Source organism: Electrophorus electricus, chromosome 11 (assembly GCF_013358815.1).
Source record: "Electrophorus electricus isolate fEleEle1 chromosome 11, fEleEle1.pri, whole genome shotgun sequence".
NCBI lineage: Eukaryota > Metazoa > Chordata > Actinopteri > Gymnotiformes > Gymnotidae > Electrophorus > Electrophorus electricus.
This window is the reverse complement of record NC_049545.1, coordinates 9,851,330-9,865,735: the sequence shown is the minus strand read 5'-3', so window position 1 is coordinate 9,865,735 and position 14,406 is coordinate 9,851,330. Positions and strand designations below refer to the sequence as shown.

At 38.4% G+C, this 14,406-nt stretch overlaps 2 protein-coding genes across 3 annotated transcripts in view; one reads left to right on the top strand and one right to left on the bottom strand.

Annotated features, from left to right (window-relative positions):
- Positions 1 to 2,436: 2,436 nt before the first annotated feature.
- On the bottom strand, positions 2,437 to 5,276 carry znf503 (zinc finger protein 503). Its single transcript, XM_027023125.2, has 2 exons — positions 4,746 to 5,276; positions 2,437 to 4,299 (listed from the first exon to the last, which is right to left on the bottom strand). The coding sequence occupies exons 1-2, from the start codon at positions 4,998 to 5,000 to the stop codon at positions 2,875 to 2,877; spliced, it is 1,680 nt and encodes a 559-aa protein (XP_026878926.1). The 5' UTR covers positions 5,001 to 5,276; the 3' UTR covers positions 2,437 to 2,874.
- A 4,160-nt stretch (positions 5,277 to 9,436) lies between these two features.
- lrmda (leucine rich melanocyte differentiation associated) overlaps positions 9,437 to 14,406 on the top strand; it is a 192,255-nt gene continuing 187,285 nt past the window's right edge. For both annotated transcript variants that reach the window (XM_027019920.2, XM_027019998.2), the window contains exons 1-3: positions 9,437 to 9,470; positions 9,620 to 9,960; positions 10,562 to 10,662. In XM_027019920.2, the coding sequence (XP_026875721.2) occupies positions 9,919 to 9,960; positions 10,562 to 10,662 (143 nt within the window). In that variant the 5' untranslated portion in view covers positions 9,437 to 9,470; positions 9,620 to 9,918. The remainder of the gene's footprint in view (positions 9,471 to 9,619; positions 9,961 to 10,561; positions 10,663 to 14,406) is intronic.

The following is a 14,406-nucleotide window of genomic DNA, read 5'->3' as shown; positions in this document are numbered from 1 at the left end:
AGGACATAGTTCGCCGTATTTATCTCCTACATAAACATTGCAAAGTTGATCAAAAGTATAAGCTGCACTGTGGTACTGGGCTGTGTAGGCCTGTGTTCCTCTTTATTCTCCTTAGACACAGTAAGCGGCAGCAGAAAAGCAGGCGGGGTAATTTATGCACACATGTGCCTGCGAGCACGTCTGATGACAGGCCCGGGAGGAGGGGCACATGATGAATGGCTTTCCATCGGGGACCGCCACACAGCCACCATGATGTGGATAAAAATGGAAATTGCTCTCTTTCACCGTCATTACATCAGTTTAAAGCTTGTGTGGGCCTCCGGAACATACTCTAGTTGCTCTTCAGGTTTTTAACATATATATATATATATATATATATATATATATATATATATATATATATATATATATATATATATATATATATATATATATATATATATATATATGAGGATTGTTAAAATATCCATATCTATAAAATTATGTAATAATAAAATTGCAATAATTACTGTATATTGCATACTAAAACGTTTACACAATACTATCTAATAACACACACTAGTCTTCATAATAATAAATAGGATACAACTGACTAAATCGACCCATTGTAAATTGTCCTTAACAATTTATAGTGGATGGCTTTAACGTTGGTATGTAATACGCTACCTACAGATGTAGCCAAGCAGATGGGATATAATACCAATCCTGAAAAGTTTTTATTTATTAGAAAAAAAAAGCAATTTAAACAATCACCAAACTTCCTACAGTTCATATTTTTTTATAAAGTGGTAAATGGTTCCGTGGTAATTGTTAAGTTCGAACTAAAACCGCTTGCACGTCTTTTCGCATTCCCCAGGAGCATCGTTATATTATAGTGCTCTCGTATAGCAGGGCAGTTTATTTTATTTTATTTTATTTTATTTTATTTTATTTTATTTTATTTTATTTTATTTTATTTTATTTTTATTTTTGAATTATATATTGAGATAACAGTCTAAATATCATTATTAACATAACAAAAAGTAGATACATTAAAATAGAAAGAAAAAAAGCCAGCGCTTCTATTTCTGCAAAAAAGTTGCGGAAAAAAAATCTACATTATTTACACACAGCACACAGTGTTTCCGCATTTAGGCTTTCCGTACTTCTTAGGCTTTATATATATATATATATATATATATATATATATATATATATATATATATATATATATATACACACACACATATATTGGCAAATTTTATTTCAAGGAATGGTAAACAGTTTAAAAATAAATCGAAAATTAACGTTGTGTGTAACCTATAGGCCTAATAGTCTTTCATGATCAGCAGTGTCTTCAGCGATGTTGAAATTGCAAGCTACCGCAAGAAAAAAAGTCGGTAAATAGCCTAGTGTAACTTCATAATCAATCCTTGTAAAGGTAAAGAAGTAGGCTATAGACAAGGTTTGATTAACCTCATTTGAATGGCGGTGTCATATAACGAGAACATCCGCTGAAGTTTTGCCTAATGTAAAATCCCCCCAAAAAACAACTGGTGAAACTTTTTTTGAAAAGTCTGTAACATTTTATATATAAGCATGAAAGTGGTTTTCATATCAGGTTGTCTAATCGATACTAAACATTCATAGCGCAGAGATTGCGAGTAATTCATACATAGTTATACGGTAGTTAAAAAGCGCACTGAACAAAGCCGAAATTCTGAAAAAATTTTGTCCTTCAGAACATTCAGAAATAGACCTAACTCATTGCCTGGAATGGGTCATTTGTGGCAGAAATTATCGCCATATTTAACTTGTTAGAATTGTGTGTTTTACTTTTAATGACAAAATTCAACTTGTCTGGAAAAAGAAAATCAAGGATTATACGCAGGCGTTCGTAATAGGTTCCATTAGAGTTTACTTGTTCGTAAACAGGTAGCACACAATCTATAAGATATAAATTGGGATAAATGCCATAATGTGGGTATAATTGTAATAAACTTTACAGCTAGATATTCAGAAGTTGTAGAAAAGATATCGTACCTGTGCGTCATATTAACTTTAAGCCAAATATCCATTATTTCAGTAAAACATGGGGACAGTACTGGTGACTAAGTATTTTGTAATAATATTATAATTATTTTTAAATAAGAAAGTAGAATAATTAAAAGTCTGAATTAATTTATTAAATTCACGGTGTAAAATTATCACCTTAAAAACTGCTGTTAAATTTCAACTTATCAAAGTTTTTAAAAGCTTTTCCGCCTATTTTTCATCCATTTTTATTTGATATTAATTTATATAGTTCATTTGTACATGATAATATTGATAGTGGTGTTAATTGATTAATGGCAAGATTTGTATCTTAACCCCGCAACTTAAAAATCCCCCTAAATTCAAATAACCTAATGTGTACCGTCTTTTCGTGTTTTAGTTAAAGAATACTGACGCCACAAATATGGAACAGAATTGTTTCTTATTTTTCCAGAATACATACAAAAAAATACCAATTCTCTCTCCATGGTATACACCTGAAAAATAACGGCAATTTAAAATTATGTGGACAATTTGGGATTTAAAAAACAAACATGCATGTAAATTATTTTCTTTTCAATGAGACATTAAATAAGAACGTACAATACAATCATAGCAATTTCAAATCAACGTCGAACTGAAGAACCCTATTTTATTAGTATTCTAACATGTTTCACTTTACCTACTGGGTTTAAACGTAATGCACTTTTGAGTTGCTCAAATATTTTCCATTGTATTATTGTCCGCTTTAAGCTGACATAAATAAATACAGTGAGTCCACGGATCCAGTCCTTCAGTGGTGCGTTGATATAAAAGTCTTTATAGTTGAATCTTTATAATCTATAAATTTGGGAGTCTGTTTCACTGGTATCCAAGCGCTGATGCTGTGGTAAGTCTTTGACCGTACAGTGCATAGGGAGAGTAATACGGGCCAGTAGCGGCAGGTACGGGGACTGGGGCACCGGGAGTTGGCAATGGGCTCTTTGAATAAGGATGATAGCGGCTGCTTAGTCCTAATGCATGATGCGGACTCCTAAGTGCCAATGTCCCAGGGCTCCCAGGAGCTCCCGAGGGTGGCATGTGCATATGGCATGCCATAGCTGCGGCGGCAGCGCTAGCTAGCGATGATGAACTGGGGTAACCCGATATTAACTTGTCGGCACCAGTGAAAGCGGTGTGCGTCCGCAGGTGGTTAAGAAGTTCTTCGGATGATGAGAAACGCTTGTCACAAGGTCCATTAGCCGAAACCCAGTTACAGACATGTGGCAAGGGGTCATTGGGAAGCATGAAGCCATAGGGATACAAAGGGTGTCCACCAAAAGATGGCGGCGTGGAGTGAACGCCGTGCAAAGGATGTGTCGGGTACATGAGTGGATATCCGGACTTCAAGGCAGCGGCTGCAGCCGCCGAGTCGTGCGTGCAGGAGGCACTGGCTGCACCAGCTAAGTGACTGGCACAATGGTAACTTAAGCAGTATGGGTCTCTACAAAGGCTTGCAGACATTATCGATGGAGGAGATGCCCCGGCTAAGGGGCTTGATCCAGCTTTACTGCAGCCCAACGAACTGGCAAGCTGTGCATTAACCAGGCTTCCACCGTGGGGAAGGAAATGTTGAGGGTAACCAGCGTAGGCCCCTGCTAAACTTCCAGGGTACGTCATGCCGGCTGGTGGTAAAGGAAAAACTGTCTGTCCTGGTTTGTATGGCGAAACAGGAGCTACAAGTCCTGACCCTAGAACGGATGCCGAGGAAGCGGAGGTAACAGACGATGACTCCGACGTAGTGGGCTTTGATCCTGATGTTGTTTCCTGGTGCTGGTTGACTTCCACGTTAATTCCAGCACAGCTTACGCTTATCCTGCTGTGGCTGACATTGGTAGGTCCAGATCCATCTGCAGTACAATTCTTATTACAATCAGATTCTTTCTTTTCATCTCTCTCTCCTTTGCCATCCGATGGCATTGGGGAAGCCGAAGTGCTGGAATTCGGACTGCCAGTCCTGGGAGTAAACGGCTGGCAGGTGGCGCTAGGCACACGGAAACCAGACTTTTCCCCACTCGAAACCCCCGAGGACGAGTCCTTCTTATCTGCTGGTTTAGAGTAAGGTTTGAAGCTGGATTTGTCTTCCACGCCGATGTCACTCAATTTTAAAGGACCGGATTTGGATTCCTTTTCGTTAGATCCATTTGATGTTACGGAGGAGAGCTTTGAGGAGGGTGGTGGGTCCGGTTTACCAATCTGAGAACATGTTTGCGCAAGAAGCGCAAGCGGACTTTTCTTGGCGTCTAGCTGCAAGAACAGACAAACACACACTTAATATCTAAACATATACATATTCAAGAGGAGCTATATAAGGGTATTGACAAACATATAACAATAGGCTATAGTACATATTACAATTTAATAAATTTCTAATGCACTCGTTATTTTTTCCTCGGCGTTAGTAAAAGTACGATACGCATCGCGGAGCACCGTGTAGAACGGAAAACATGCTATATCAAGAAGATATTCTCGATCAAATCCGTAGGGTGTAATACGATTATAGAATCTCAGAATACGATAGAGAATCGTATTAGACCAAATTTCCCAGTATATTTTTTTCGATAACCGTTGTGTGTAATGGGTCATGTATGGGCTATTTTCTTACGAGTCACACATCGCGCCGTCATTTTCGTAAAAACCAACAATCATGGATTTAAAAATATAAAATACGTAATAATTAATTAAAGTCTTACCTCGATTGGACTAACCGGAGTAGACGGTAAAGGTTGAAGGTACTCTGGGTGCAAAATGTGTCCAGTGCGTGCCGTAAGCATTTTCAAAACCTTGATGGGAAGTCGGTTAGCTTGCCGTACAGGGTCCGATGGAGGAACGGAATGGAGAAAAGGCTTGTTGATGGTTGCGGTGCTATTATTCCGAGACTTGCTGCTTTCCCAGGCTAGATTAGTATCGCTATTTCTTAGAGCAGTAGCGGAGGGCGATGTGATCATGACCCAATTCTCGTTTATTTTGTTGGTATTTCATTCATCTGATTCATTAATAACTAGTTCGAAATAATCTTCTTTAAAACGGTTTGGAAATAAAGACAAATAATGTAATCCGTTCGGTTATAGTGTAAGGCAGGAGCACAGCGCGAAGCTATCGCAAATCCGGAGCTGCGTCTGACACCACAGGCATAGCGCGCTCTGTCTCTTCCTGTAGGTCCGCGCGCTAGTCCTCCCAACCCTAGAACTGGTAGAAATTTTCACTTCAAAAGCAGCTGAATTAGTCTGAGATTAAAGCCTTTGCCGCCTTCCAATCAAATGGGACCCCGAGGTGATTGGAGGGTCAAGGGGATGTGACGTTCTCCTTTCTCTAAGCGCCACTATTTTGACAGCTTGGGGGAGGAGATTTTGCTAAATGTGTTGCTTCTCGTGCGCGCCGTAGCTTCTTATAAAGTAGTCTATGTCAGCCCTTACCTCTATAAATTCCCGGTTAGGTTAAAACAGACTGGAAAGTTATGCGTGTATCTCCTTGTAGTCTGTGTTACATCTTCCAATGCACCAGCTGCGACCTAACCGCAGGCACGTTTTCAAGAAGTGAGCTACATACTGTAAGTTTCATCATATTAATTACAAACCATTAAGAATATAAGGGAATATTTTAGCGTCTGTTTTTACATAAGGTGACGGTCACTTATTTTGTTAAAAGTTTCTAAATGTGCCTACTATTTTGTAACCTACTGTATTTTTCATGTTGGCTCTCTGCTTCATTCATTTGAAAGCAAGTTCGTAAGGCAAAACAGAAGATCAACTTGTGGTGTTTGAATTCCCCAATCAGACAAGCGTTGACAGGAGCAGACCAATGCAGTGATAGAGGGATGTGAATGTCACATGTTTTCAGTATAATATACACCGCCCTTCTATTTCTATCCCCACCCCTCCGTCAACTGTCAATTCTGCTCGACCGCAATCAATCAGTTATTTGTCAGTCGCTGTCAATCCTCCTCTTGATTTATGTCAGCTCTTGTAGCTGATTACAAGCCTCGGGTGAATAGGAAAAGGGCAAATGAAAAAGCACCTTTTTATAGAGAGTTAATATGAGTTGCATAGTACTTCAGTTTTATTCAGTTTGGAAAGGTATAAATGTAAGACGCCCAGATGTGGAAACAAGGAAATCTACCGTGATCATATTTACTCCTTGTTGGACTGTAGTAAGTATTTCGGAGTCATAACAATGTACAGGTATTTTCGCATGCTATTACTAAAAGTAACTTTTAAAAGAATTTAATAATATAGTCTATACGATGCATGCTACTGATGCATTTGTGCATTAGCCACTTGAATTGAAATTTGTTAGGTGATATATATATTTTAAATGTAACATGACATGAAATATCGAAACTACGTAGCAAATTCTACTAAACTTTAAAAATAATTTTCAGTAGGCACTGCGTCATTTTTCCAAAGATAGATTACCTCTTCATTTTCTGAAATTTTCAACGTGTAAATTGTTCTGGAATAAATGGGATTTGCTCTAAAAAATCTGGTGTTCTTGAATCTTGACTCAGGATTTCAACAGCCTCGAGCAGTAACTACTAGGCCCGTTCTAAGGCCAAACACCAAAATAGGTACAAAGCCAGGTCAAATGCACTTTTGCTGGATTGTTAAGATTTGCACCATAGGCTTTTGTTTTCCGGAAGATGTAATATCTTTTCAACACATACAAGCATATCTGAATTATTTATTACATATATCTGCAGTCATTGATATTACACACTTGGAAAGTAAGAGTTTAAGAAGAAAAAAGGTCCAGGCAGTTTGATATTTGTGGCTACAAAATTTTATTTTGCACACAAAAATTATTTATATTAAATGAGAATGATAAAATATATGAATAAAAGAGAAATGCTCTGTTAGACATATTAGAAAAGAAGTTTAAAATGCCTTGAACTATTCACCGCTGAGACGGCTAATCAGTATTGAGGCTCCGGGGCAGTCGGGCAGCTTTTCAATGCGCTTCGCCTTTCATCTCGCACTGGATGGAGGCGCTCAATTAAAAGCCTATCAGTTTGTAAGTAAATCAACGCCTATCAAAGTTGTCACATCAAACAAAACGATTATTATTGCAACCCGCCTCCTCCATTAATCTCCTTCTGCGGTAATCCGCTTGACAGGTCATCTTGGAGAGCAAGAAAACCTGGAGTGGACAGTCATGGGGTGTAGAATTTTATCTATTTCAAAAACCACGATCAAACCCTTCTAAGCGAAGAGGGACAATAACTTCCTTCTTTCCTTTTCTTCTTTGTCTTTTGCTTGGTGTTAAACACAGCATTAACAAGTTATATGCTACAAAATTACTTTTTGCCGCTTTGCTTTGAACCTTAAAACAAAGTTGTTAAACTTCAACAACTCTACACTCATAGACTCGTAGGAACTATAATATCCAGGTAATACCTCACTGGATCTACTATCAGACTTTTTTTTGTCTGTTTGTATTTTCAAGTGAAATAATAAATACATGTTACGTGTTTTTGAATCTGATTTAGAAGTGATAACTATGCTACTGTTACAGGCGGTTTTATACACAGATTATATATTTCTCGCACGCTTATAAAGTTAAGACAACAACCACAAATTTACAAAGGGGTTTTGCTACAAAAGAACGGCAGGGAACATTACTAATTCAACCCCAAAATAAATTCTGAAACATCATGTGTTTGCGTCACCATTTCTTTACTAACTTAATTAAGAACAATATTTACAAGTTTGTTTAAAATACGTGCTTAAACGTATTAAGTAAACTACAAACAACATAATGTTTGAAACAAATTATTCAGCATAGGAAACAGTGGAAGGAGTGGATGCAACCATTCAAATTGTCTTTCGCATTTAGAGTCTTGCCGAAGAGAAATTCGTAGCTCAGTATGCAGAGATTTGTGATTGATAACAGGGTTGCTGTTTTCTGCAGGGCCTGTCAGTGCGTGACACAATGCGTGAGTTATTAGGTCGGAGAAGGGCAACCATAAATTTCCAGCGTCAGGGAAAAACTCTTTATTGTCTGCATGACGAATGGGCTTCTGAACCAGACACCAACTACTCGGTATTACCCTTAAATGGGAACACATTTTTCAAGGCTATAATTCATGATATTTAAATAGAAAGTTTTAAAATGTTTCCATATATGTCATATCAATGGCATGTTTATGAATCACTCTTTATTTAAAAATAATTTTTTTTGCAACGCCGATCTTCCTTACGCGCAAGAGGACTTTACTCCACGGAGACTCGAAATACAGTAGAAAGATCAAGTTTTTAGATGCGAATGTAAAGAGTATATTTATAGAAGATTTAAATGCACAAAACCAGAAATACATTTCATATACACGTAGAACAAGGTAAAAGCTTCTAAGGTTAGGGTTATTACATTAATGGAAAAGAATACAGAGTAGACAATGAGAAGTCTACTAATCTACGCGGGCAATGTAGACACCGCTCATTTTCCTTCTATATTTATTTATTTAGGTAATTAAAGGACATGTTATATGTTTCGATGGTAAATTGAAAATAACTGTAATAAACACTATGCAATTCAGTAATCTAACTCTTTAAAAAAGTAAATAGATTATTACAATTTGTGACCGAGTTCTAAGTTAGGGAGGCTTGTTTTAGCGGGCGAGCCCCTTTTACTTTTGCAGAATAAGAAAAGCATCGCAAGTTGAACTCGTCATAACAGCCACGTAATTATAACATGCATTATACAAACGCACAGGTTTCTCGTAATATCAAAGCGAAAGAGATCGCAACGAACCACTTTACCTGACATTATAGGCTAAAGCACTCCGATTGTAAGAAAGAGGTAATAAAAAGTAGCGTTTCATGAACGTCCGTGTGTTTTGTTTTAATGGCTACTCAGAAACGGTCTTTCCAGTGACGTCTTGTACATATAGTGATATTTTTTGCTGCCGTTTTGCTCTACCAGAAGCTTGTAGACAGCGCTCATTTCTCCTGGGTCTGCGTCTCCCAAACTTCCGCTTATGGGTGGATCCCCGTGACGTGCCTGCAGCACATGACGAGGTCGCCCACACTGCTTGCGGGTGCTGTAATACTCACGCTAGGGTCTGTTATTTTCATTTTAACATCATTTTAAGCGACTTAACTAATACCGACGCAAAGGATACCTAAATAGGCAACTAGTATGATCTAATAGGCAATACAATCTAAGTTTTAAGTATGTGGGTCACAAAGACGTTGCCCGTTTTTGAACTGTAGTTCTTCCTAGAGGAAAGTATCCTAGAGTAATCTTGTGTGATGAATTATTATTAGGCTATTATTATTAGTATTAGGCTAGTAGCATCAGTGGATATATTTCCCAAAATGAAGGAGAAATACACGTTTAAGCCTTTCTCTCATTTTTTTCCATGTCTCCATCTATCTTACATATCTAGTTTGTCAGCTGCCGTACGCCTTCAGCACCTTTGGGTAGGTACAAAATAGCAGACCGTTAGGCAGGCCACTCATTTAATAATAATGTTCGGGCTACTCCGACCCTGTACAACACAGGGAGTGTTTTAAAGGAGACACATTTTCATATGAAAAGTATTTCCTACTCTCTCTCTCACTCTTTTTAGTTACGATACCAGCACAAATAGTTGCACAAGACCTTGTGGAAAGTCAACTCTTGCTCCTTCCTTGACGAGTAGGCGCTGCATGAGCTCGGGGATTTAATAGTGGCGCGTGCGTCCTTCTCAGATCAGCTGACTTTAACATGCGGAAGAAGTAAATTAGAAAGGTTGGTCGCTGAAAAGCTGAGATTAAAAAAAGTTTGATTTAGGAAGATCAAAGCATAGGCTATTAAGATAAAAAAGTTAAGGATTCTGGTCAGTCTGCTTCCGATATTTTACGCTCTCTGATCTGTCAGCAGTCTGGAATGGCACACAGCGAGGCAGTGGTTGTTGTAAATGAAACTCAGGTAAGTGGGCTGAAAGCCCTGGCACTGCCTACTTGTGCTTTTCATATTGAATAACTCATCTACCGTGTGGAATGTCTCAGGATTGGAGTATTTACAATAGCCAGCTATTTTCACTGTTATAAAATAGCCTACTAGGCAACGTCATATCAGGCGCGAGTTTTAAAAACACGAGAGTAGTCTTGTAGTCACGAGACAACTGTCGTGTAGGTAAACTCCCACTATAAAAGAAAGAAGTAGGCATATTCTGTTGAACTATTTTGTTTAAATTATAAAGGCCAAGAGTAACATTGTTACATTCAGAGGAAATGTAGCTTTCTATAAGCTGTCCGACGTACCAGGTCCATCGTTACCCGCAGGTGGATTATTGCACACAACATGCATTGTTACGTGTTATCAGTAATACAAACTGATTACTTGTTAGTGTACCGTCGAAGACCCACCCTTTACAGGTGACTGAAGAATTCTCTCTCTCTCTCTCTCTCTCTCTCTCTCTCTCTCTCTCTCTCTCTCTCTCTCTCTCTCTCTCTCTCTCTCCCCCTCCTCCTCCTCCTCCTCCTCTCCTCCCCCACGTCTATTTTGTTTCTGAATTTCCGAATTTAAGGTGTCCTATATTGGACATGATTGTGAGGTCATTCCAGATTTTCTTGTAGCTAACTATGGAAGGTTTGCAACACGACTAGATCTCAGCTTCAACCGACTGAGGTAAGATGTCAATAATGCCTACACACGAAAATATGTGTTAAAGAGGAGCAGCGTTGGAGAGTAAGACAGTTCTGCATAATAGTTATAGTCTGAAATTATTATGACTTTATTGGGTTAAAACTGAAGAGTGCACAGTCATGACAAGCACAGCACTTGTTATCTTGGCACTTACATAACCTACAGAAGTTTAGCTGAGGAGTTTGTTGTATTACTTGTCTGAATTTGGTGTTTCTTTGAACATAATTAGGGCCCTTGACATTGTTCTTTGCTGGCCGCATGAGGTTTCTAAGTTCTCTGCAATATATTAACTTCTGTTTTTTTTTTTTCTCTGCTATTATGTCACATCCGGGATGAACTCTTTGGAAATATGCTTTCATTGCACTGCTTTTGAAATTGCTGTCACAACAAATGAATACCTGTGTAATCTTGCAACACATCAAGCTTGTGAAATTCACTTTATTTAATTTATTTCCATTCTTTTGATCCTTTCTTTCTTGAAAGTGAATATCTTGTATGATAAAAAAAACTTCTTCAAAACATGGATCCATAATTTAAACAACAACAACAAAAAAATACATAAGTGGTGAAAAGTACTCTACTACTTGAAGACTGTTATTTTCAGAGGTAATGCTTAAAAAGTATTTACAGCACCATCATGTGACTTGAAATCTTTGACTCAGTGTACCTGCCATGTACACAGACACATTTATGCATTATGTGCAATTTAATATCTGCATTATGTGCATTATGTGGTTTGGAATGTCATCGAGACATTAAAGGGCCTAGGCCCTGAAGTGGCATACTGTGGTGGTATGAAAGTTCTGATCAATAAATGTGACATGTTAATGCTGAGCAAATAGAATAAAAGATTCCTTTGATAGGACATGAAGAAGCACCTTGTGGCAGCCAGGGAGGGGGATGCCATTTCACCAGCAGGACTAGCAAAGTTGATCTGACATCTAAAAGAGGAGAGATGATGGTTATAAGGTGCTTTTGTTTCAGACTTCTTTTCTTGACCTGTCAGGTCTTGAAGGACTCTGAATGGGCCTCTCTTTGTCATGTGAAAATTGTCGTCTTTAGGCAGTTATCTGTGCTGAAAATGTGGATTCTTTCGTTTAATTGATTCGCCTTGCGCTCTAGACTGTCAGATTAATAATTGCTAAATCCTGGGCTGCTTCAGTGTGTCATGCAAAAATGTGCGCTTATCTGTGCATTAATATTCCTAATGAGCCATTTGAGTGGCTTACCAGCATTGGGTAAAATCTGTTTACCTTTTCATTTGCTTAAAATGCTATATGCATGCATGTTTTAGGCACACGATAGAATCATTTTATATATTTGTCCGAATATGGACACAGTATGTGCCCAAAGTGCTCCTCTTCATTAGCTAGATTAATGGCCGGTCTTAATATATGATGTATAAGCACTTAAGACAAACAAATGCGAGCTTTGTGGCAAAATGTAAAAAAACAAAACAAAACAAAAGTTCATGGTTTTGATGGCACCTTGGGTTCTATGGTATAAGAGCACACAGCATGATTGTCTTTTGCTTTATTGTTCTGTATGGTATATGTATACAGAACGATAGCCTTCTCTGTGTGGTGGTGTCCCATCCTGTTCTTTTAAGAATTATAGCTTTTGCTTTCAGAGTGTTATCTGCATAGTAGTTTGTTGCCTGTGTATTTGCTAACTCATGCCTTGTCTGACTAGGTGTGCAACAATGAGCTGTGTGGTGAAGCATACACCTGAATGCATGATGTTAAAGACAGCAAGCAGGCAACCCAAGGAATGAATGCAGGCAGTTGTGGTCTTGTTCCGTAGCTGTTATTACATTTTTATTCAGAGAGGTAAATGTCGACCTCATGCCTGAACACGAAAGTAATTCAGGAACAGAAAAGTGACTTAGAAAGGCTAACCACAGATACTATATTTATATTATTAGAATTATTTCTGCCCTTGCTGCCTTCTCCATGAATGTAGACAAATCCCTTACAGTGAACCTGGAATAGGACAGCCTGCTTTCCAGCACTAATCGACAAACACACACACTAGTGGTTAGGTTTTTTTGTTGTTGCAAAAGTCAAACAGAATTTACTGTTGGTTTTCTGGAACCGTCTAGGTCAATTAACTTTTTGTTTACTATATATCAATTTCTTGGCTGCAAAGTGTTTGTTGAATGAAGATAAACCTTTAAGTAGAGTCTCAAAATCAAGCTTAAAGCAAAGAGTGTATACCTCACTCTTTGTGAGGTGGGGTAATGAGTATATACCTCACTGTTTGTGAGGTGAGATAATAAGAGTGTATATCTTACTGTTTGTGAGGTGAGGTAATGAGTGTACACCTAAATGTTTGTATGCATCCTGATGCGAATGCCATCAGGGAGTGATCACCTTCACTTTATCAGACCTTTTCACATGGTGCTCTTTATCAGGGGTTAACATAAATAACAGTGATGGTGAAGCAGCATCTGTCCAAAGCACAGGCGAGGGGAGTTGGCAGATGATTGGCTCAGGAGTTAATCCCATGGTGGGTTTTAGGAGCAACCTGTCATATACACACAGTCTAGTCATGAATTGTTGTCATACTGTCCCATTTGTTTACGGACATACACAACATTGTAGGTCACTGGATACTGTAGGTAAAGGAAATCTTATTGTCTTGTCTGGTGCTCTCCAGATGAGCAGCAAACAGGATGCACCTGCAAAACAAGGTAGCCATGATCTTCCTTCACTAGTGTCACTTTGTCACAGAGGCAACTTTGTCATCAGAGCTGGCTTGTATTTGCCTGGTCAAATATAAGACTTTCTTGCCAGGGGGATTCTCTCTATCCTTTGATGAATTTTATGCTCTTTCAGCATTACAGTTTTAAGAATGAAACTCTTAGCCTTGATTATTAAACATAGTTAGTCTTTATATAGGTAGTCTTTAAGTATAGTGTTTATCTGAAATTGAAAGGTGCTTGATTTATCTAGTTGTATAGGATTTTCCACATTAGGTTTTGTATTGAGCTAAGCATTTTACATTATATACCCTCTTATGTGTATATGCACATTAACACACCTTTTTGCATTTCAGTTACTAATCAAATATGCTATTATGCTGTGGTACATTTTTCAAATTGTTGTGTGTCAGTTGTCTATCACAATGAGATGTAAGTAGTCTGATGAAAGAAAACAAAGAGACAAAGTGAGGTGCCTGGATAAACTGAGGTATGGAATAAAACCGTGTATGGGCTGTCAGCAGTGTCGTTTTATATTCATATCTATAGCACATTATAGTATTACTCTGCAGCTCATGTCTCACTCAGCTGTCTCTCCTCATTCGTCATGGGTGAGACTGTATCTTTCAAGCCCTCGCACGTCAACACCAGAAGGTTCCTGTTAATTGACAAATGAGAGTCAGCGACATGGAGTGCTCCTACTACATCAGAGCTAGGTGGAGTCTCCTATTTGATGGAGCTATTATTGGCATGAGCCAGTAAGAGGCATCACTCTGTGCTGAAATGAGAAGTGACAATGGAGAAGGGGCTGTCATTGTCTTGCGGGTGTGTTCAATCTGCACTGATGCCAGCATGCAGATAAAATGTCAGTTAAAGGATGGGGGGTAGGGGTGTCGGAATGAAGTCTTCAAATCACTTAGCTCAGAGAGGGAGGGGAAATTATTGCTTGTGCAGAAATGAGAATTTTCCATATCTGATCTATCAAGCTTATTTAGGTCTAATATTTTGGAGCAGCCCTGGCTGTC

Bases quoted from the DNA above. Each gene is read 5' to 3' on its own strand.
- znf503 (XM_027023125.2), bottom strand. From the start codon at position 5,000: ATGATCACATCGCCCTCCGCTACTGCTCTAAGAAATAGCGATACTAAT. The intron at 4,300-4,745 runs GTAAGACTTTAA...CTGTTCTTGCAG, and splicing joins CTCCGGTTAGTCCAATCGAG to CTAGACGCCAAGAAAAGTCC.